Source organism: Ursus americanus, chromosome 17 (assembly GCF_024610735.1).
Source record: "Ursus americanus isolate L20-20 chromosome 17, mUrsAme1.1.p, whole genome shotgun sequence".
Taxonomy (NCBI): domain Eukaryota; kingdom Metazoa; phylum Chordata; class Mammalia; order Carnivora; family Ursidae; genus Ursus; species Ursus americanus.
In genome coordinates, this window is record NC_142143.1 from 11,109,427 (window position 1) to 11,129,564 (window position 20,138).

The following is a 20,138-nucleotide window of genomic DNA, read 5'->3' on the forward strand; positions in this document are numbered from 1 at the left end:
TCACCGAGGCCTGAGGTGCCTGAGACAGCTGTGCACGATGTCTGCAAAAAAAGGAAAGCAGGTAAAAGGAAGGAAGGAGAGACACAGAGGCCTCAACAATAATACCAGGATTGATTCCTAAGGAAAGAAAATTCCAGGCACCTTGCATTGTTTTAGTCCAGATTGGGGACTGAAAACTCCATAGCAATTTGATGAGAGTGCGCGTGTTCACTGCCCCGCACGTGGCTGGCGGCCACACTAAGTCACAGAGCAGCCGAGAGAAGTGCCTGGTGACAGAGCGGTTGGCGATGGGAATCCCAGGCACAGGCACCTTCGGCCAGGGGCCGCCTTTTCCTCTCAGCGCCAGCCACCCCAGGGGGGCCAGCAGGAATGACCGCGGGGGCGCATCTGGCCATGATGTCATCACCGTGATGGTGATGAGCCAAATCTGTCCAGATAAATTTCTTCTCTTTCATCCATGCGACAATCATGGTCGAGCACCTACTGTGCCCCGGGGCCCCTACGTCCTTCCCCTCTTCTACTCCTCAGGACAACCCCAGAGGCGGATTCTGGGGCCCATCTTCAAAGATGAGCGAAGAGGTTCGGGGTGAGGGAAGTCGGCAGTGATTTCAGCCTGGTTTCTTGACCGCCCAGCAAGAGGGGCCTCCCCGGGAAGTCTGCGGAGGTGGGTGCAGCCTCCCTGAGCAACGCGCAAGGCGAGGGAGGCCCGCTTTCATTCAGTAGGGGGGGTCACACGTTCTCCATTGTACAGGCGAGGAAGTGGGCTCAGCGGAAAGTAGGACTTCACATCCCCAAGAGCAACGCTCGCCAAGTTTACTTGCTCTCTCCCTCTTGTTCACAGACATTACTATACACACGTTCAAATTTCAGATTTTACAGCGCAGAATATCGTTGGGCTTTTAAAAATCGGACTTCCCTGCGGGATGTGGGGCAAGAACCGGATTTCTTGATGCATCATACAGCCTTGCTCGCAGGTACCCGTGAACTGGAGCGACAAGAACCTCTATGAAGTCTAACCTGCTCACAGCTCCGCTTGGGCAGCTGCGGCCTCGTTACTGCGCAGGCGCCGCTGCAAACTCCCGCGCGCCCGACCTGCCCCTCGTGGACGAACTCACTTCCGGAAGGGCGGGGGGAAGCGGCGATTCCCCCTTCCTCCTGCAGATGGTCCAAGCCAACCTCTGGCCAATCAGAAAGCTTCTTTTATCACCGCTTCTGGCTACGGAATTTGGCGCTCTATTTCCGCTAACTTTCCGGCGGCGCAGGGCGGGAGTGGTAATGATTGACATCTCCTGTAACCATTCGTCAAGCGGGATGAGCTTGAAGAGCAAATACCACTAAGAATTGTCCGTCAGGGGAGGGCTGCTAGCCCCGCCCCCTCCTCCCACTGGCCTCCGAGACCCTTCGGGGTGGGAGCTTTTGTTGGCAGCCAATCGTGGGTCAGCGAGGAGGAGGAGGAGGCGGGGCAGGCGGGCGGTGGGTGAGCGGGAGCGCCTCTGGCTCTGTGTTTGGGTTGGGGTTGCAGGCTGCAGGTTGCATTTGCTGGTCCCCACTGCCGGGGCTGGGCTGGGAACGGGAGCCGCGTCGCGCCTCTCGCACCTCCGAGGCCGCCTTCTGAGGCATTGAGCTGAGCCCCATCTGGCGCTCCTCCGCGCCCCTGCTCCAACCCTAGCGCCCGATAGCCGCCCCCAGCCCAGCCCAGCCCAGCCCAGAGGTCCGGGCCCTGTTGTCCCCGTCCACACCGCGGCCACAGGCCCCTTGAGCATCTCCCTTCCCCACCTCCCTTCCCAGGCAGGGCACCCAACGCCTCTAGCAGCCGCTCTTCCCCAGTCTGGTCCGCGGAGGTGGTTGGTTACCATGGTGAAGCTGGCGGCCAAATGCATCCTGGCAGGTGAGTTTGAAATTTACAGTCTCCGGAGTCCAGAGACTTCGTAAGTTATTGAGAGCTTTTGTTCACCTAAATTGCCTACCCTCTTTCTCTTTTTTTCTCTTCCAAAAGCGAGTTAATGTAATTACTAATAGAGTAAATTCCATTAGGTGGAGAGAATTATCTTCCAGAGCACAATCTGTAGCTCCAGCTATTTTCCCCACTCTGTCACACTCTGAGACCACCTTCGCCAGTTCTTGAGCTGTGTTCAGGAGGAGTAGACGGTAAAAAAAAAAAAAAAAATCAGGCTAAACACACCTTATGTGTTTAAGTGTTTCATCTAAACCATGTGCTGTATCCCAAAGTCAGGCATCAGTGACTTTGGAAGTCTTTACTTGTGGGATTTTTTTTCCCTGACCCCACCCATTCTGATAACAGGGATTGGAGAGAGTAATATACAGTTGACCAGAGTTTGCAACAGGCCCTTGCGTGTTGTGTTTAAGAGCCAGACTTTCTGTGCCGCCTCACACTCAGGAGGACATGAATGTTGAATCCCCCAAAGGCAGGAATCTTCGTTTTGTTGACTCCTATGTCTCAAGCATCCTGAACATTATCTGGAACCCAAGAGATACTCAATAACTATGTGTGCAATGAATGACAACGTGGCGTCCATATTTGTGGTGTTCCCTTTGTGTGTCTGCTCATTTAGGAAAATATTTGCCTGGATTTTGACCTGGGGCCCCTGAACACAGATGTACTTTACTGAGCCTTAAGTGCCTGCCAGGCACGGGTACTTCACTCAGTCCCCTCACTGTAGCACACTGGGGTAAGTGCTGTATTACTCTGCTCTTACTGAGGCACTGAGAGGTCAGGGCTCTTGCCCAAGGTCACCCCACCCCCACCCCCAGCGAAGGAAAGTCATAGGCAGGATTCCAGTCCCCAGACCTGCCCAACACCAAAACTCTTCACTTGTGTTACCTTCGAACCCCACGATCTCTCCAGGGTTCCCTGCCCAGCTCAGGAAAGAAATGGTAAGAAGCTATATAGAGGAAAAGAGATGCCGTTTTGGACTCCTCTCTTCCAGACTGACATTGATGGTATTTTTAATGGCTTTTCTAATTTGCAAATAAAAGAGTCACCCAGAAAGATGACTGACAATAGTAACTCAGATCATACCGGAGCAAAAAAATAATGGTTCCCGAGAGAGGTCTCTAGTTGCCAGACCACCAGGGGAGGCAGTGTTGTGTAACAAAAGTAATTCTGGTTGTTTCTCTGATTGGCTGTGTCATCTTGGACACAGACTTCTCTGAGCCTCAGTTTCCTTGCAGATGAGGTGAGAACTTTTTATTTTCTGAAGATGTACATTTTTTTTATGTGGGCTTCTCTAACTGCTCTATCTCTTATTTCTTTTTTAATTCAACTCCCATCATGGGACTTACTGACCACCTTCTATGTGCCGACACTGTACAAGAACCCTAAACACAGGTATCTCAGTGAATCCTCACAAGAACTCTGTGGGACCGGTATTACTGTCATCCTCATTTACAGATGGGGCACCTTAGGCCCAGAGAGGTTAAGACGCTTGCCCTGGATCACACAGCTGGCTGCAGCAGAGCTGGCATCCAGACCCAGATGATCTGAGTTCCAGGGCTTTGTTTTTAGCCCTCAGCTCTACTGTTCTCAAGCCTCAAGTCTAGACTCTTTGCCCTCTTTACACCCACTCTCTCAGGCACTGTTTCACCTGATTTCAGCTACTGCCTGAGTAAGTGATTTTGAAATCCGGTCTAGTCCTCGACTACAGCCTCCTTTCAGGGCCTTGAGGGCATTTCCTCTTAGAAGTTTCCAGAAACCAAAAAGAGCTCAGTATAATGAATCGGGTCCCACCACCACCACCCACCAAATTCTCGTTTTCCACACTGCATACACCCCCCTCACTGGTTTTATTTTTTCTTTCTCTTCCCAGGCCTGCTATTTAAATTGAGTTTATCTGTCCTTGTTTCTCTCTTATAACTGGTCACTGAGGGACCTGATATTCAATTCAAGTGCTCATTCATTCAATAGATATTTATTGAGCACCTGCTATGTGTGAGTGACCATGCAAGGTACAGTGGGAATACAGGAATGAACCAGGCCAGCCCCCACACTCGTGGCAGTGCTGAGATGTGCAGAATAATTTATAACCCAACAAACACGAATCGAATGCCCTTTGCGTGCCAGATACTGGAGAACTACCTCGAGGCATAGCTACCAGTTGTTCTCGCTCAGACGAGGAGGGACTACACTCTTGGCATTTATCTGTTTTATTTCCTTAACAATCACTTAAATATAACTTCAGAAATATCAGGTGCTGCACATATTAGCTCATTAAATCCTCCTAACAATTCTACGAGATAGGTGCTATTATTCCCATTTTGCAGAAGCGGCAGCTGAGGCCCAGAGGGAGACTGAGGACCCAAGGTCACATAGCTAGTAAGTGGGGAGCTGGGGTGTGTGCCCTAAATACTATGTACTGCCCCCTGATGGCAGTTGGGATGATAATAGTGCCTTGCCAGAAGGTGGCTCTGACATCAAGGCTCATGCTACCAGCGGTGAGCCTCACAGGTAAAGGCAAGAGGGAGGGACGGCCTTCAGAGGCTGTGGCAGAAGGACCCACGGAGCCTCGCCAGGCAGAGCATTTGGACTTGAGCGGGGAGACCTGGAAGGAAGTTGCCCTTGAGGGATTCTCAGAGATCAAGAGAGTAGGAGTGTAGGGCCAGATTCGACATAAGGGACTAATAGTTGGAGAGCGAATTGGAGGTGGATTCAGGGTTGACAGTAGAGAGGGGTACACAGTAGAAGGAATCTTCTTCATGAGAGCGTGACAGGATCAAACACTATCTCGGAAAGGTCCATCTATAAGTCCCGACAGGGTGGGTAGAACAAAGAAAAATGAAAAGCACAGAGGGACAGGTGGGGAGCCCTTCAGGCAAGACCCGGCGAAGAAAACAGAAAATGCATTAGGCATTTTATTATACGGAATTGGTTCAATGGGGGTTGGAGAAATGGAAAAGCAAGAAGAAAACATTGAGATGACACAGTGGTAGATAGAGGTTGGGTTGTCAGAGGCCTGAGGAAGAGCCCCACAGAGCTGGGATCCAGATTCCCGAGGAGGGGGCACAGCTCTGCTGGGATGGGACCTCAAGAATTCAGTGACCCACCACGGATCGCTAGGTCCCATTCCCCATTGGTAGGGAGCTGGACCCCGTGTTCAGGCAAGACATGACCAGATCCATTCTGGACCATCCTAAGGGTCTGGGTTTTGAGGCCACTCTTATTACCAGTGCTACAGAATGGGGGTCCAGGCAAAAAAGCAGAAGCTACATTAGGCACCGCACCGGTGAGATTCCATGCGGATGTCCGCCAGACAGGTACTGGAGGCCTGGAAGGACGAAGGGACATCAGAAGCTTAGGAGGGCCCTGGGGAGTCAAGATGCAGATCTCTGAGAAGGGGGCACTGCCCCCCAATGCTGGCATCTCTCAGGGGCAGTAATAAGGCTGGTCTGGGAGTACAAAAACCCCAAACAAACTGGAGAGAAGTTACTACCTACTGCTGGGTTGAAGGCCATTGCCAGGGTACTGCTAAGAGACACAGCGGGCAGGTGGGAAAGGGGAAAGCCCATCCCCTCTCCCAGCCGCCAGTCTTTCTCTAGAACTCGCAGTGGCAGAGCCGGACAGGAAGCCCCTGGCAAAGGGGATGCATGTTTGCAGAGTCCTTGCTCCTGCATCGCAAGGCAGCGTCAGCAGTGTCAGCAATGACAACAAAGGCCACGCAGGCTTGAGACCCAGCAAAGGACATCAGGGGCGAGGAGAGAGCGAAGGGCATGGGAGGAGGCGGGGAGACGTGGTCAGAGGTGACTGGGTACAGCTGGGAGGCAGGGGCCAATGGTGATGTGAACAGAACCAGTGAGATGGATGAGCAAGACCACTTGGGACCTGGGGGTGCGACACAAGCCTGGCTGTGGACAAACAGATCGGGTGAAGGCCCAGCATTGTAGCAGAAACATCCATAGGTTGTCGGAGATACAAAGTGTGGAGAGAGATCCTGACCCGAGAGGTGACAGGGGAAAGAGAGTAAACAGGACAGAGCAACTACGAGCAGAGGGCAGAGGACAGTCCCACAGGAGTGCCCACGTTTCAGAGGGCAGGAGGTGGGAGAACCAGACCCATGCGAGGACACCAGGGCCACGGGGAAGGAGGGGGCTGCTTTAGGCCGACTCATCCTTCAGGGACGTCAAGGAGCATGAGAACTGAGAAAAAGCCATTGGACTTGGCGATTAGGAGATCACAGGTGACCTTGCGTCATGCCTTTGCAGGCGTCACTGTCTCTGTCCAGCAGTGCCCCTCCCCGCCGTCACCCCGGGCTCAGCCTCTCCCCAGGGAAGTGGGCCTCGCTGATGAAACTGCTCCTTCGTTTCTTTCCTCAACACTCCCTCAGACGCCTTGGTTCTCAGCTTGTGCTATTTGCCTTTGCACTTGTCATCGTGTTGCTCTGCAAATGTGTTTATCAGTTATTTCCCTTCCCTGTGCTGGATCCCTCCTCAGCCGACACACGAGGCTTTCCGTAAGTGTGGGTGACTCTGACTGACAGTCGGAAGAAAGATTTATGAAATTAACTAGAACAAATAAATCTGTGGGGAATTTCACGAGCAGGAAGAGCCAATTTCCAACTGGATTCAGAAGCAAAACGAGTCAGGAGGGTGGATGCAGTCAGAGTGTAAGAAGGAATGTGATACGCTCTGTTTGTTCGGAGATGGGTGGGTACCCGGCCACAGTCCAGCCCGCGGTTGCCCCTGATGGCAGGCAAGGCTGCGGTGATGCGGGCCCGTAGGAGCGGTGTCAGAAATGGGTCAGGAGTGTCCCCGAGCTCTAGGAGAGGAGTGGGGTCTGGCCGGTAGAGTAAGATGTTGGAATTCTGGGCCAGTTACCCAGCTTTCTCTGAGCCTCGGACTCTTCGTCCGCCAAATGAGATTAATGACGGCCACGATAGGGGGTGGGGGCTGGGAAGGAGGGAATCGCATGAATGATTCCCTTCCAAGTCATGGTGGTAAATAGAAAAGCAAGACTGACTAGCTCACTCAATCCTGGAGGAGTTCACAGGAAATGAAATGCCACAAGTAGTCAAGTAATTGTCTCGCAAGAGAAAATTATAGGTGGGAAAAGTCAAAACTGAGAAGTGAGCAGAGCAGCAGGCTGTGGAGAAGTCAAGTGCAGAGGCGCGTGGGAGCCGACCGTAAACATCGAAGGTGAGGCGATTGCAGCGGAGGCTACAAGTCAGAGGCCCGCCCGTGCAGTGGCGGTTTCACTCAAGAGCCAGGGGTGAGAGTGCAGAAAACAGGTGTTCTGATGAGCATCTGTGCAAGACTCCTGGCCCAGAAGATCTCGCAAATGAGAACAGTGTGGAGTCCCAGGAGGCCGAGCAGAGCCATGGGGGGGGGGGCGGCGGTGCACAGAGAGGGATTAGGGTGGACAGGGAGAGCCTGCAGCACCCTGGGGGGCAGGGGGAGGACCTCCAGATTAAATCGCTCCCGACAGTCGGGAAAGGTCCCGATCTCAGACTGAAACTATGCCGTAAACCTTTAGTTTGGAGACAGCAGTTTATGGGGCTGTGGACTCCTGAAGGAAGGCCGGGGGATAAACCTCAGTAGGTATAAGGCGAGCCTGGAGGACACGGCGGCCGTGGCGGACGGACGTGGAGAGGCCCCTGGGAAGACGGATCTGCCGTGGTCTTGGGCACAGGGAGGCGGGGGTGGAAACAATCACTTGGAAATGGATTTCAGGTTGATGAATTTAGCACCTGGTCTCTTGCTTCCTGTAAATACAGAAACCCCCCCCCCCCAACTTCCACCCCCCTGTCGTAACAGAAGCGTGCAGGGCCCCAAGTATGGAAGTTCTAAACTCGAATTGGTTCCTTTAGGTAGGTGAGACCCATAAGACTGAGCCGGGTCATACCCGTTTACCTTCAAGACTTCAAAGTAAATTCAAGTTTGAAAGTGAGAGTTTTTCCCCAGGGGTGTGCTCAGTGGCAGATGTGAGTTCTGTTTCTAGTGCTCGAAAGCCCCCCTTAAGCTCTGTTACCTTCTGGGTCAGTTCTTTTGGATGAAAGGATTACCCTTGAAGAAACGCGACTGGGCTTTGAAGATTGCTCTCCTGGACCCGTGGCCCCGTCAGCCACCTCGTAAGTCCCCAGGAGAATCAAGTACATTTTCTCTGAAAAGCCATTGAAGTTTCTGGTTTCTAACTAGCGTTCTGGAGTGGGAGATTCTCCAGTCAGATCAGGATGGCAATGATGATTTTCTTCTCCTCTGACCTCACAGGAGACCCAGCAGTGGGCAAGACCGCCCTGGCACAGATGTTCCGCAGCGACGGGGCCCATTTCCAGAAGAACTACACCCTGGTGAGATGTGGGAGTTGTGTGCTGGCCGAGGCTTAAAGAGAAGCGGTCGTCCCCTAACCCCGAGGGAGTGACTTTCCGGAATTCCTTAAGAAGCCCTAAGAAGTCCGATGAGAAGCTGTTTGAATGGCCATGTGGAGGGCATTTTTCCATAAGCCGCAGGGCATTAGGCTGTCTGTGCAACAGACTGGGCGGTCGGCTTGGTCCCCATGGACCGCCCCTCGTGGGCAGGGAGTTGCACGAGGCCCGTCGGTCCTGCCTGACTTCTGCACCAAGTCCGGAACACTGCCCCGTGCCTCCTGGGCATTGGGTGTTCATCGTGTCCTGTAACGAGCCTCTCGGGACCCTCTGACACACATATTCTCGGTTTTCCTCCGCAGACGACAGGGGTAGACTTGGTGGTGAAGACAGTGCCGGTTCCGGACACAGGGGACAGTGTGGTAAGTGGTGCCCTTGACCCAAGAGAGCTCAGTGCTCCTCCCGCTGAGCCCAGAGTCTCCGTGGTCAGTGTCATCCTTCCTAAGAGGGATGGGGTACAAGGACTTGGCCTAGGCTTGTCTGAGCACTTGGGAAGAGTCACTGACCCAGGCTGAAGAAGAGGGAGTAGGAAGACAGGGATATGGGCCCCGTCCTCCCAAAACTGGTGTAGTATCAGGGTTCTTAACCCGGTTCCCTTTTTTGCAATCCGTAACTCTGGAAATTGAATTGCAAGGCATTATGTTTGTAGTACTGTCCTGGAGAGAAGGTTGAAGAATCACCACTTTCTTAAGGAGGTCCATGAGAAAACACAACTTTGAGCACCCCCTGATGCACGGAGAAGGGATAAAAGGAGCGCAGATGATCGGCGTGCGACGCAGATTACAGGACTGACCTTCAGACAGCGTGTGCCGGGGTCAAGAGCCAGCCAGGGGGCACCCAGTGCCCGGGGGAGACTTCCCAGAGCAGAGCCTCGGGGAGGGGCCCTCGCATGGGCTGGCCGACGCTGGGTCGAGGGAGGGGCAGGAAGGGTCACCCTGGGCCCTCTGTCCAAATCCCACCTCCGCCGTCGGGGAAGGATGGCAGGCTGTCCTACTTTAAACGCCTTCTCCAGGCCTACTCAGTGACCTGCTTTGAAAAGAATTGTTTTAAGATTTGAAAATCAATTTGGTTAACAAAGTGCAGAATGACCTTTTGGAAACCAGAGCACTTGTCAGCCTGTTTAGCATTCTGTTCTGCCAGGTGGGAAGTCAGCTTGTTCCTGGTATTTTTGCACTCGGGGTTAGGAGAGGTGAGCGCCGCACAGAAAGTGCTAGTTGGTGTGCGAAACCGTTGCGCTGCCTGTCTCGGGCTCTCAAGATCGTTCCTGTCCCCCATCATCTTCCTCGAGCCCCGGGGAAGAGAGAGGGGCTCTGCGGAAATGGGTGTATCTCACCACTAAGACAGGTCTGCAGGGAGCCGAGTGTCACCTCGGGGATTCGCGGCCAGCGATTTCCCTGCGTGGAGACTTTCTCGGGACGTGCCTTTCTGGTTCTAGGAACTCTTCATTTTTGACTCCGCCGGCAAGGAGCTGTTCTCCGAAATGCTGGATAAATTGGCAAGTAACGTGCGATCTTTTTCCTAACCACCACCTTCCACCAAAACATTTCCCCCTTCGATGCTCTCCCAGAAGTGTCACTGCAGTCTGGCTGCCAAGAGAAGCTATCATGGCAGAATTCGTGCAGGAGCAGTCCTCCCAGCCCCTTGGCCAGGAGGACTGGCTCATGCACGTGATTCCCCCTCCCCCCAGCTCTGGAATGGCCAGCTTCCAAATGTGCCCAAGCTGTGTGACTCAGTCCCCGCAGTGCTCTGGGCCCCCCTTATTTCGCCAGCTCCCTCCCATGGTGCGCCGTCAGCACTCCCCAACCTCCTAGGACGGAAGCAAACATTCCCTTCCCCTCTAGGGGGCACCCTGGAGGCCCCGTAGGAAGGCTCGCCTTCCCCTCTCACCCCCTGGGCCCCGCGGCAGGGGGGGGGGGTTGCTCTGGGACCTGCACCTGCTGCCACCAGGGGCTTCTCTGGCCCACCCAGCCTTCCTCACAGGATCTAGCTCGCTGTGCCTTCCAAGGTAACAGTTCTGCTAATCTGGGCCAGTGAGCTAATTAGAAGGTTTGAGCTCTCCAGAGCCCTCCCCTGCCTTTCCAAGAACGGCTACATTTTAATAGAAACTGTTTTCTGCCCCTTTTTTGTTGTCTAAGAGAAACAGATCTAATGACAGTCATTCCTCATGGGCTTGGCTTCCCACATCTGTCTGTGATGCTTACAATGCGCCTGCTGTGTGCACTGCCTCTCACTGGGGCAGAAGCGAGGACGTGTCTGGGCAAGTCAGAGCAGTACCGGTCAGCTCACACCCTGCCTCCAGCCAGCCTGACGCTGGGCTCCTGCCCTGGCTCCGGCTTGATCCCCGGCTTCTCCTGGGTCCCCTCACGGAGGCCTAGAGGAAGGAGGTGTCCCCTGCATGCACAAAGGGGAGGTCACTGTGGCTCTAGCAAGAGTTCTTGAGTTAGTCTGCAGAGTGAATGCGGGGGGGCGGGGGGGGCTGTTCATCAGTTCGATCGAAGCAGCAGCATAGCCTTGGGGTACAGGGAGCCCTCCAGAGCCAATCCTGGACCGGCCTCCCAAGGACAACTGGAGGAAAAAGGATTCCTCCCCACACCCTGGGAGGTTACTGACACATCAGAAATAAACCAGGCTGTGATTGTGCAGGACGGGGGGGTCCCCAGAGACTGGGGCATGGCAAGAGCCTCGTGCACCGGGACAAGCATCCAGCCTGAGCAGGGCTGTCCTGTGGCCTTGTGCCAGGCAGCAGGACGTCCTGGGACTCTGAGCAGCCCCCTGAAGGCCACAGGCCCCGAGAGCGTAGCCCTGCTTCTTAATCGGGACAGCGAGCCCTGTCTAGTTGTCGGTCTGGTCTGGATTAGGGCTGATACACTGCAGGAGACACAGAAAGTGCTCTTTGCATTTTGAAAAGCCAGCCTTGATTAAGAAGATGCCAGCAAACAAGCTTCCAGGGGCTGGCTAATGGAAGAGAGGGTGCTCTTTTAGGCCTGCAAAGCAGCAAAACGTAATAACTGGCGTTAAGAGTGAGCCCTTGAGAGGAATGCAACAGAGGATGAATGAATGAAACCAGAGCCAGGCAAGAGCATTTCTGGGTAGAAAAAAGCCTCAGTCCTATCCCAGTCCTTAAAGCATGTCTGATCTGGGCAAGTCAGGTACCGTCTCCGAGCTCAGTAGGGATATTGGGAACCAACCCTGCAAAGTTGGAAGGTTTCTCAACCGCGCACAGAACTCTGCCCAGCCAGCAGCCTGGCGCAGAGGTGAGCCCCTGCCCTCGCCGCCAGCCCAGCCCTCCTGTTGGTTCCTGTGGGTGAATCGTTTCCTCCTGTGGGTGGGCTCAGGGTTCGGACCCCCATCCCCATTACAGTTCTTCATCTCCCCCCACCCGCCGTCGCTTCCCTCGGGAGGCCAGCCTAGAAATCGCTTGCGCTGTTACTGACGTGCTCGTCCTGCCCCTCTGGCACAGTGGGAGAGCCCCAACGTCTTGTGTCTCGTCTATGACGTGACCAACGAGCAGTCCTTCGCCAACTGCAGCAAGTGGCTGGAGAAGGCTCGGTCACAGATTCCAGGCACCTCCCTCCCAGGTAGGAGCTGCCGTCTGTGGGACTTCCGGCGGCATCTGTCCCTCGAGTGCACGCGCGCAAGGTCATTGCAGAGGTGGCTACCGATATAAAAGAGGGGTGGGTGCCCCCGGCTTAGAGTATGGCGGCCTGCATTGTACAGTGACTGCCTCGTAGCAGCCACGGAAACCTCAGTGAGTTACCACACACAGCTCTGGGAGTCTGTAAAATGGGCATGATGACTCCTGCGGTCCCCCTTCCCCCTGCAGGGTCGTGGAGAGGAGACTCGAGAATAATATGGGGGCGGCGCTGTGGTATGAATGAGGGTTTATTTCTGAAAGCTAGCCCCAGGGATGGATTCCTCATTTTCTCCTGTATGTGGGGCACAAGTAAACATTCAAGTTCTATTGTCACTTCTGAATGCTTTAAATCAGTTTATTTTTCATCCCTATGTGAGATCAACAAATTCCCCTCATTAGAGACCAGGGAAAGCGATCTCCAGAGACGGGCTCAGAAATTAGCTGCAGCTGATGCAGCTGGGAACGGCTCTAAATTACTTCTGAGTCCCTGACTCTGAGCCCAGTCCTTAGATTAGTATTAATGACCATTTTTAACGTTTGCTCCATGTGCTAGGAATTATCGCAAATGCTCACATAAATTTGGCCCTCGCCTTGCAGCCTGAAGGTGACAGGGCAGACAGATCCGCGTGGAGTCTGCAAAAAGGGCCGAGCAAAAGCCGTGTGTGAAAAGCAAAGCCCTCCAGCTCTCCTGCGGCCTGGGGGAGAGGAAGCCCTAGAGCCTCGCTTCCCCCCCCCACCCCACCATGGTCAGCACCTAGAGTCGGGCAGCCTTTCCCCGACAGTGTTTTGTACCCCTCAGAATTAGTGTGCTTGCCCTTTTCCTTGTCCAGCGGTCCTCCCGGGCTGCCACAGTTAAATGCAACGCTCTGGTTCTTTCTTTCTTTCGAGTAGGTGTGTTAGTGGGGAACAAGACAGACCTGGCCGGCAGACGAGCGGTGGATTCGGCTCAGGCCCGGGAGTGGGCCCTGGGCCAAGGCCTGGAATGTTTTGAAACATCCGTGGTAAGTAGCTCCACTCACTCCAGAGCCAAGTCTGGAGTGGGCCTCTGCTGGAAGTGGTCTTTCACGTGACCTCACAGGCATCGGGTTCTTCTCCCACCATATGCAGAGTCTCATTTGGAACCGATGTGTACATTTCTTAGTCCAAGACGCTTCTCGATAGAGCAGAGTCACTCGTGACCCTTGGCATTTGCGTGAGATAGCATGGGTCACGTGCCATTGGAGCATTATCTCACGGGTCCTCACAGGCAGTACCGTGACCCTGGGCACTGGTCCCATAATCCCCATTTCCGTGTTGAGAAGGCGAAGTGACTTGCCCAGGGTCACATGACTACTGAAGAGTCGAGCCGGGAGTATGATCCCTGGCTCCCTGTCCCACCTTGCCGCAGCCCCAGGGTGACGCCAGGCCACGAAGTACCCTCCTTACAGAGTCAGCAGGAACCCTTGTGAAAGGCAACAGCCAGCAGGACTTGCTACTGGCACCTTCAGCGCACTGTCTCATAATTCTGGCTGTCCAGCACTGGGGAACCCTCCTTCCTCTGTTCGAGAACTTTTCAGTCCCAGCCTCCCTGCAGCCAGGGTGCACCAATCAGACATGCTCCTTTCAGACTTTCCAGAAGGGAGTAAAGTGACAACTCGCCCCCTGCAGGAGCGACCCAGAAGCATTGATTTCAGCCAGCAGGGGCCAAGGTGCTGGCAGCAGTGCCCCTCCCCGGGGTTGGTGGGGAGACTTGCCAAGCCCCGCACGGCCAGAAGCACCCATGGTTGTCACTTGGACCTCACTCCTGGCCTTGTGGCCCCCCGGGCCTGATTCTTTGGCTGTCCGAAAGAGTCAGTGGGCTAGTTAAGAAAGAGCCTGGAGGCGGTTTTCCACTCAAGCTGCAGACACTTCTGTTGTCGCATTTACAAAACCTGGCAAATGTTGCTGTTCAATTGCTGTGTGGATGTGAACTTTTTAAATCCCCCAGAGTGGCGTGCTTTCTTGGGAAAGTGTAGCAGGTAGAGGCCAATGCTCTGACTGCAGAACTAGCTCTGGGACCCTTAGCGAGTTCGTCAGCCTGCTGGTGCCTCAGTCTCCTCACCTGTAAAATGGGAATAGGGAAATCTATTCCTCATTGAGTGATAAATGTGAGAATTTGGTGAGATGGTGAATAGGAGAACATCAGCACCAAGTCTGGTGCATAGTGAACACTCAGTAAATGTTTGCTTTTGAAGTAGGACCATCCCCCCAGCAATCTTCTTTATGCCACTGTTACTTTAAAAGTTTTGTGTTCCTAGATTCTACAAAGATAGATGTCCCTCTTGCCTGTGGCCCGATGATCACAGGTGCTAAACTAATGAAGTTCACACTAGCAAGCTTTTACAGGATAGACGGCTTCTCGTCTTGTACGCAGTGCGCCTCTGAGCCAACCGTACACTGGGCTACCCACATCAAGCCACATTTTCCTACTCCCTCTGCCTCCATTCACATTTGTGAAACTGCCTCCCCACCCCAGTGTCCCGTAGTCCCCAGAACTCTTGATGGAGCTCAGAAATTACCGCCCACCCCCAACACATTAGTCATCACAGGCCACTGGGCTGCACGCTTCAACAGCGTGGGTGTTTGTTGCTACGCCGTCGAAACGGGTGGTGTAAATTATGCCGGAGGAGGCACAGTTAAGCACTTGGTATTAACTGTGTAAGTTAACTAGTCCCCCGAGTTGATGCTAACAGAAGCACCACTGGCAGCTCGGTTAAGAAAGCTGTAATTAAAAAGGAAATAGAACCCGACGCTGCCTGAGACATGGCCAAGCCTTGACACCTAGCGCCCGGCTCCGCCTTCCAGACTGCATGCGGCGGCCACCGTCCCGCAGACCAGGAGGGACCTACGTGGTCGTTTGACCTTCTCTCTTGGCTTTTCATTGCATCTCCTGAACTTAAGTCGTCTTCAGACTGGCCCTTGGTACCCTTCGATGCATCTTCACCGTGTCCGCCTACCACCCCTGGCAGCCACCAGTCTGCTTTGTGTTTCTATGACTTCGAGTGTTTTTAGACTCCACGTGTAAGTGAGAAGATGCGGTATTTGTCTTTCTCTGGCTGCCTTGTTTCCCCGAGCGTAACGCCGTCAAGGGTCATCCACGTCGTCACAAATAGCAGGACGCCCTCCTTTTCGTGGCTGAATCCTATTCCACTATGTCCATATGCATACCACAGTTTCTTTAATTCATCCGTCGATGGACACTTGGGTTGTTTCTATGTCTTGGCTGTTGCGAATAATGCTGCAGTGAACATGGGGGTGCGGGTGTCTCTTCAAGGTAGCGATTTCATTTCCTTTGGGTATTTATCCAGATGTGGAATTGCTAGATGATATTGTAGCTCTATTTTTAACACTTTGAGGCACCTCTAGACGGTTTTCCACAATGGCTGCACCAGCTTGCATTCGACGGTACACAAAGGTTCCTTTTTCTCCACGTCCTCCCGACACTTGTTATCTCTTATCTTTGGGGTAATGGACGTCCTAACAGGTGTGAGGTGGTATCTCACTGTGGTTTTGATTTGCATTTCCCTGCTGATGAGTGGTGTCGGGCACCTTTTCACTGGCCTGGTGGTCACCTGAATATCCTTTTTGGAAAAATGTCCATTTGCTCCTCTGCCCATTTTTAAAATCAGATTATCGATGTTTTTGCTGTGGAGTTTCCCGAGTTCCTTACCTCTTTTAGATATTAACCCCTTCTCAGATGTGTGGTTTGCAAATATTTTCTTCCATTCCATGGGTTGCCTTTTCATTTTGTTGATGGTTTCTTTTGCTGTGCAGAAGCTTTTTAGTTTGATGTAGTCCCATGTATTGATTCTTGCTTCTGTTGCTTGTGCTTTGCTGTTATGGCCATAAAATCATTGCCAAGTTCCCTGTCCAAGAGCTTTTTCCCAGTGTTTTCTTCTAGGAGTTTTATGGTTTCAGGTCTTAAGTTCAAATCTTGACTCCATTCTGAGTTCATTTTTATGAATGGTGTAAAATAGGGGTCCAGTTTCGTTCTCGTGCACGGGAATATCTGGTTTTCCCAACATTATTTATTAAAGAGGTTAGCTTTTCTCCACTGAGTATTCTTAGCTCCCTTGTCAAATACTAGTTGCCCGTGTAGGCAGGGGTTTATTTCTAGGCTCTCAATTCTGTTCCATTGGTTTTTGTGTCTGTTTTTATGCCAGGACCATTCTGTTTTGATGACTATGGCTTTATAATATAGTTTGAAATCAGGATGTGTGATGCCTCCAGCTGTGTTCTCAGGATTGCTTTGGCTATTTGGGTTTTTTTGTAGTTCCTCCTGGACTTAAAATTTTAAGATTTTATTTATTTTAGAGAGAGAAAGAGCATGAATGGTGGGAGGGCCAAAGGGAGAGGGAGAGAGAGAATCCCAAGCAGACTCCACACTGAGCGCAGAGCCCAATGGGGAGCCCAATGGGGGTGCTCGATCCCTGAGATCATGACCTGAGCCGAAATCAGGAGTCAGACATTTAACTGACTGAGCCACCCAGGCGCTGCCCCCCCCCTTAGACTTTCTAACATCTCTTGATATTTGGCATTTGCAGACCAAAAAATTAAAGATTTTTTAAAGGAAGTTTTTAAAAAGTTCATCACTATAGGACAATATTAAACACAAGCAGGTTCAAGAAGGATCTGTGGGGAGGACTCCTCTTGCAGCAGGGTGAGGGAAGGGAACTGACCTTTGTTGAGTGTCTGCTGTGTGCTAGGTATCTGTACACATTTATCTGCTGAAGCTTCTAGCAGCCTACAAGACACCCAGTGCTATCCCTGTCTTACAGCTGATGAGCAGACTCAGAAAGTTTGGGTGGCTCTCCCTGGTTGCCCAGCCTATGAGCAGCCAAACCAGGACTAGAATGCCTGTCTGAGCTTGAGAACCTTCTAGAAGGAGCTCTGGCCTCCCACAGAACCAATTTTGGGACTCTCAGGGGCAGAATTCTAGGCCAGTTGAGCACTAGTCTGAGAGCCTGTCCTAAGGATCTTTTCACACAAAGCAGATGTACTGTATAGTGTGTCAGTGAGATTATGATTAGTCATTTAACGAAAGGATTCCTGTCACCGGCAAACCCTCCTAATGCTTTCAGAAAATGGTTCAGTTTACATCTGCTACTTCGGGAATGCTCCGTGGCATATATAAAGGCTCATCTCCTCTGAATTCTTTACTTTTTATGTTGCATTCTCCCCAGATCTTGCTTTCAGGAGCTTTCAAATTCATTTGGAAATCCTCGTGTGTGTCCAATACAGGCCTCATTCTCTGTCTGCTCGTTACTTAACTATGCTTTCAACTGGTGTAACATTCTTTTTCAGAGAGGGAGGAGGAAACGGGCAGAGGGAGAGAGAGAATCTTAAGCAGGCTTCACACCCAGCATGCCCAGCCCTGACACAGGGCTCAGTCCCACAACACTGAGATCACGACCTGAGCGGAAATCAAGAGTCAGATGCCCAACCGACTGAGCCACCCAGGTGCTCCCGGTGTAACGTTTTACTGCGGACGCTGGCATTGCCCAGGACATTATGTTCTGTACAACCAAACGTGCCTTGACGTGACCGAGCTAGTTCTCTTCTGTCCGACGGGGCTGGTGGCGGGCAGCCACGCACTTAGTGCAGGTGCTCGTGTCGGCTCTACGCTGTCCCCTGGTTCCTCAGCAGTGCCACTTCTGTTTCTGCTCTTGGCTAACTTGTCCCGTCCGCCTTGGGATTTCCCTTGTGACAAAGTCCAGGTAACGTTCCCTGTGAGAACTGGCTTCCGTCGTGCGTTTCTGTCTCCCCGGCTGGCAGGGTGGAAAGGCTGCTCTTCTCCCGTTGGGGAGCTCCACACGCCCCAGCTGCACCCCTGGGCTGCAGACTGCTCACCTGCAAAGCGAGGGCACTGAGCTCGATAACTTGGGAAATCCTTCCCTTTTGTTGGGGGTATATCGTTGCCTCTTGTCAAGGCTGTGCTTTTGCCAGCTGCCAAGGACTGTTTGAAGACGGGTTCTCGTGCATACATAGCTTGAGCCTCTGTCTTCAAAGTAGCGGGTTCTTTCTTCTGCCAACGTATTTCGTAAAAAAAAAAAAATACACACGTGCACACACAGTGAGAGAACAATAGCTAAGCTGAGAGGCTACCGTCTTCCTTCCCCTAGAGCTTGGCCATGCTCACCCTGTGAGGCCGATTCTTCCCGCTCTGTAGACATCTGGGGCCAGTTCTAGAACTTGTCTAATGTCTCAGAACAGGATGTCCTTTGGGCACCTTTAGTCACAAAATACTCATCTCAGTTATGAAAATGCACAGTGCTGGGTGCCTCACCACTTCCGGTCAGTGCCCCCTCCCACACCTGCTGTGGGAAGCAGGGCCAGGCCGGTGGTCCTGCCCCTGCCCCTCCCCCCAGCCTGCCACCTGCAGAAGAGGGCACTCAGGCGGCTTGGCTGGCGCCCTGGGAGCACTTCGGTGATGCCCCATCCCTGGCGCATTGGCAGAACCCTCCCACCTGCAGCTTCCCGAAGCTCATGGGTGACCCCTCATCACCCCCCCTGCAGCCTTAGTTCCTGGCCCTTGGTTCTTGTTGGGGCCCAGCCCCCTCCTGGAGCCCATCCTTGCGGAGTCCCTTTAGGGCGGCTCCAGGCCGGCTCTCCTGCTCGGCCCGCCGCCGGCCCAGGGTAGTGCTGCTGCAGTCCTCTCCTGGCTTGGCCGCCAACACAGCCAGCCCCCGGGCTGACCTCGATTTTTCCCAGGCCTGGCTCCAGCACTGGCCTGGGCCCCTGGGCCTCGGGCTTTCTCCCGAAGCTTCCCACTGAGCTCGAAGTGAGGGAGAGGCACCGCAGGGGTCAGTGCCACAGCTCTGCCCAACTCCAGGTGAGGGTGGGCCCATCCCATCTGGCCCTCCCTCTGGAGTGGGGCAGGCGGCAGGGGGTGGGGGGAGTCCTTGCCATCTGTTATTTTGCTTTGGCCTTTGAGGGCCCCAGTGAAAACTAAGCGAGGAGAGTCTCACTTTAGCACCCCGTCACACAGGGGGTGAGCGGGCTGAAAGTACTGGCTCTGTAGAAACATCTAGGTGCAGACCCAGCTCCACCATGAACAGGTGTGAGGCTTCGGGCAAGTTACTTAACCTGTCCGTGTCTCAGTTTCCTCCTTGTAACAAGGGCGTGCTAGGAGCCAGCCCCGCCGGCGTGGGGGCGAGAGGAGGCCAAGCATGGGGGGCACCTGACGCGAGGGGAGCGTGACTGCGCCGGCTCCCTGTCCTGATGAGGCTGTAACACCGCCGACTTCTTCGCCTTGTCTCTACAGAAGGAGATGGAAAACTACGAAGCCCCCTTCCACTGCCTGGCCAAGCAGTTCCACCACCTGTACCGGGAGAAAGTGGAGGTTTTCCACGCGCTAGTGTGAGGGCCCGGGGTGGGCAGCACCTCGCAACGGCGCCGCTGGCAATCCGCCAGGGACTCCGGCTCCTCGGGGAGGAGAGAAGCTGGCATTGGCTCGGCAACTTCCAATATGTCCTGACAGCTTTAAATAAAATGAGATGTAGGAGCAGCCGCTCCTTCCATTCTTGGCCGGGGCGGCCCTGCTTCCGTCCTGCCCTTTGGGTGCCAGTCCCGGGGCGGCGCGCAGAACCTTGGTGGCCCGACACCTGTCAGAGCGGGTGGTCCTGCCCGCCTTCAAGGGCCTGCACCAACAGCACGGCCCACAGTGGAATGCTCGGCCCAGAACTGGCCCCACAGCTGAGGGGCCCACGGCTGCCTCCTTCTAGTGGATTCGGCTCTGCTGCCTGTTCTGTCCAGACGCCAGAGCTCCCTTGCAGTGGCCACTGTCACTGACCAAACAGTGCCCTCTGCCGGCCCCCTCGGGGGCTCTTCCTGAGTAGGGCGCCCAGCCCCTGCCAGCTGCTGGGAACCCTGAGTGCCCAGGGAGCCGAGAACCAGGCCACTTTCCTTTAAGGACCCGCCTCTCGGAGCCGGGCGGCAGTCGTAATTCTTTGCACTAAGCTTGACTCTTTCCACCCCATGCCTGCTGCCAGATTAATCTTCCTAAAACCTCACTTTCATCGTTTCACTCCCCTGATTAAAGACCCACAGAGGTTCCTCAGTGCCTGTTAGATCTGGGCTGTGGGTCGCGGTCTGGCACAGAAGGCCGCCTGTCA

At 53.7% G+C, this 20,138-nt stretch overlaps 1 protein-coding gene across 2 annotated transcripts; it reads left to right on the plus strand.

Moving 5' to 3' along the window:
- Nucleotides 1–1,465: 1,465 nt before the first annotated feature.
- On the plus strand, nt 1,466–19,531 carry IFT27 (intraflagellar transport 27). Of its 2 annotated transcripts, XM_045779888.2 has the most exons (7): nt 1,466–1,888; nt 8,218–8,297; nt 8,675–8,734; nt 9,808–9,867; nt 11,833–11,950; nt 12,898–13,007; nt 19,289–19,531. In XM_045779888.2, exons 1-7 carry the CDS (start codon nt 1,855–1,857, stop codon nt 19,385–19,387), a joined length of 561 nt encoding a protein of 186 aa, XP_045635844.1. In that variant the 5' UTR covers nt 1,466–1,854; the 3' UTR covers nt 19,388–19,531. The 2 variants fall into 2 exon arrangements, with proteins under 2 accessions (XP_045635844.1, XP_045635845.1); XM_045779889.2 differs by lacking the exons at nt 1,466–1,888; nt 8,218–8,297; nt 8,675–8,734; nt 9,808–9,867 and adding an exon at nt 10,848–11,626.
- The last annotated feature ends 607 nt before the right edge of the window (nt 19,532–20,138 follow it).

Excerpts from the sequence above, each read along its gene's own strand:
- IFT27 (XM_045779888.2), top strand. The coding sequence starts at position 1,855 with ATGGTGAAGCTGGCGGCCAAATGCATCCTGGCAG. Across the intron at positions 8,298-8,674 it reads TCCAGAAGAACTACACCCTG|ACGACAGGGGTAGACTTGGT; the intron begins GTGAGATGTGGG and ends TTTCCTCCGCAG. Across the intron at positions 13,008-19,288 it reads AATGTTTTGAAACATCCGTG|AAGGAGATGGAAAACTACGA; the intron begins GTAAGTAGCTCC and ends TTGTCTCTACAG.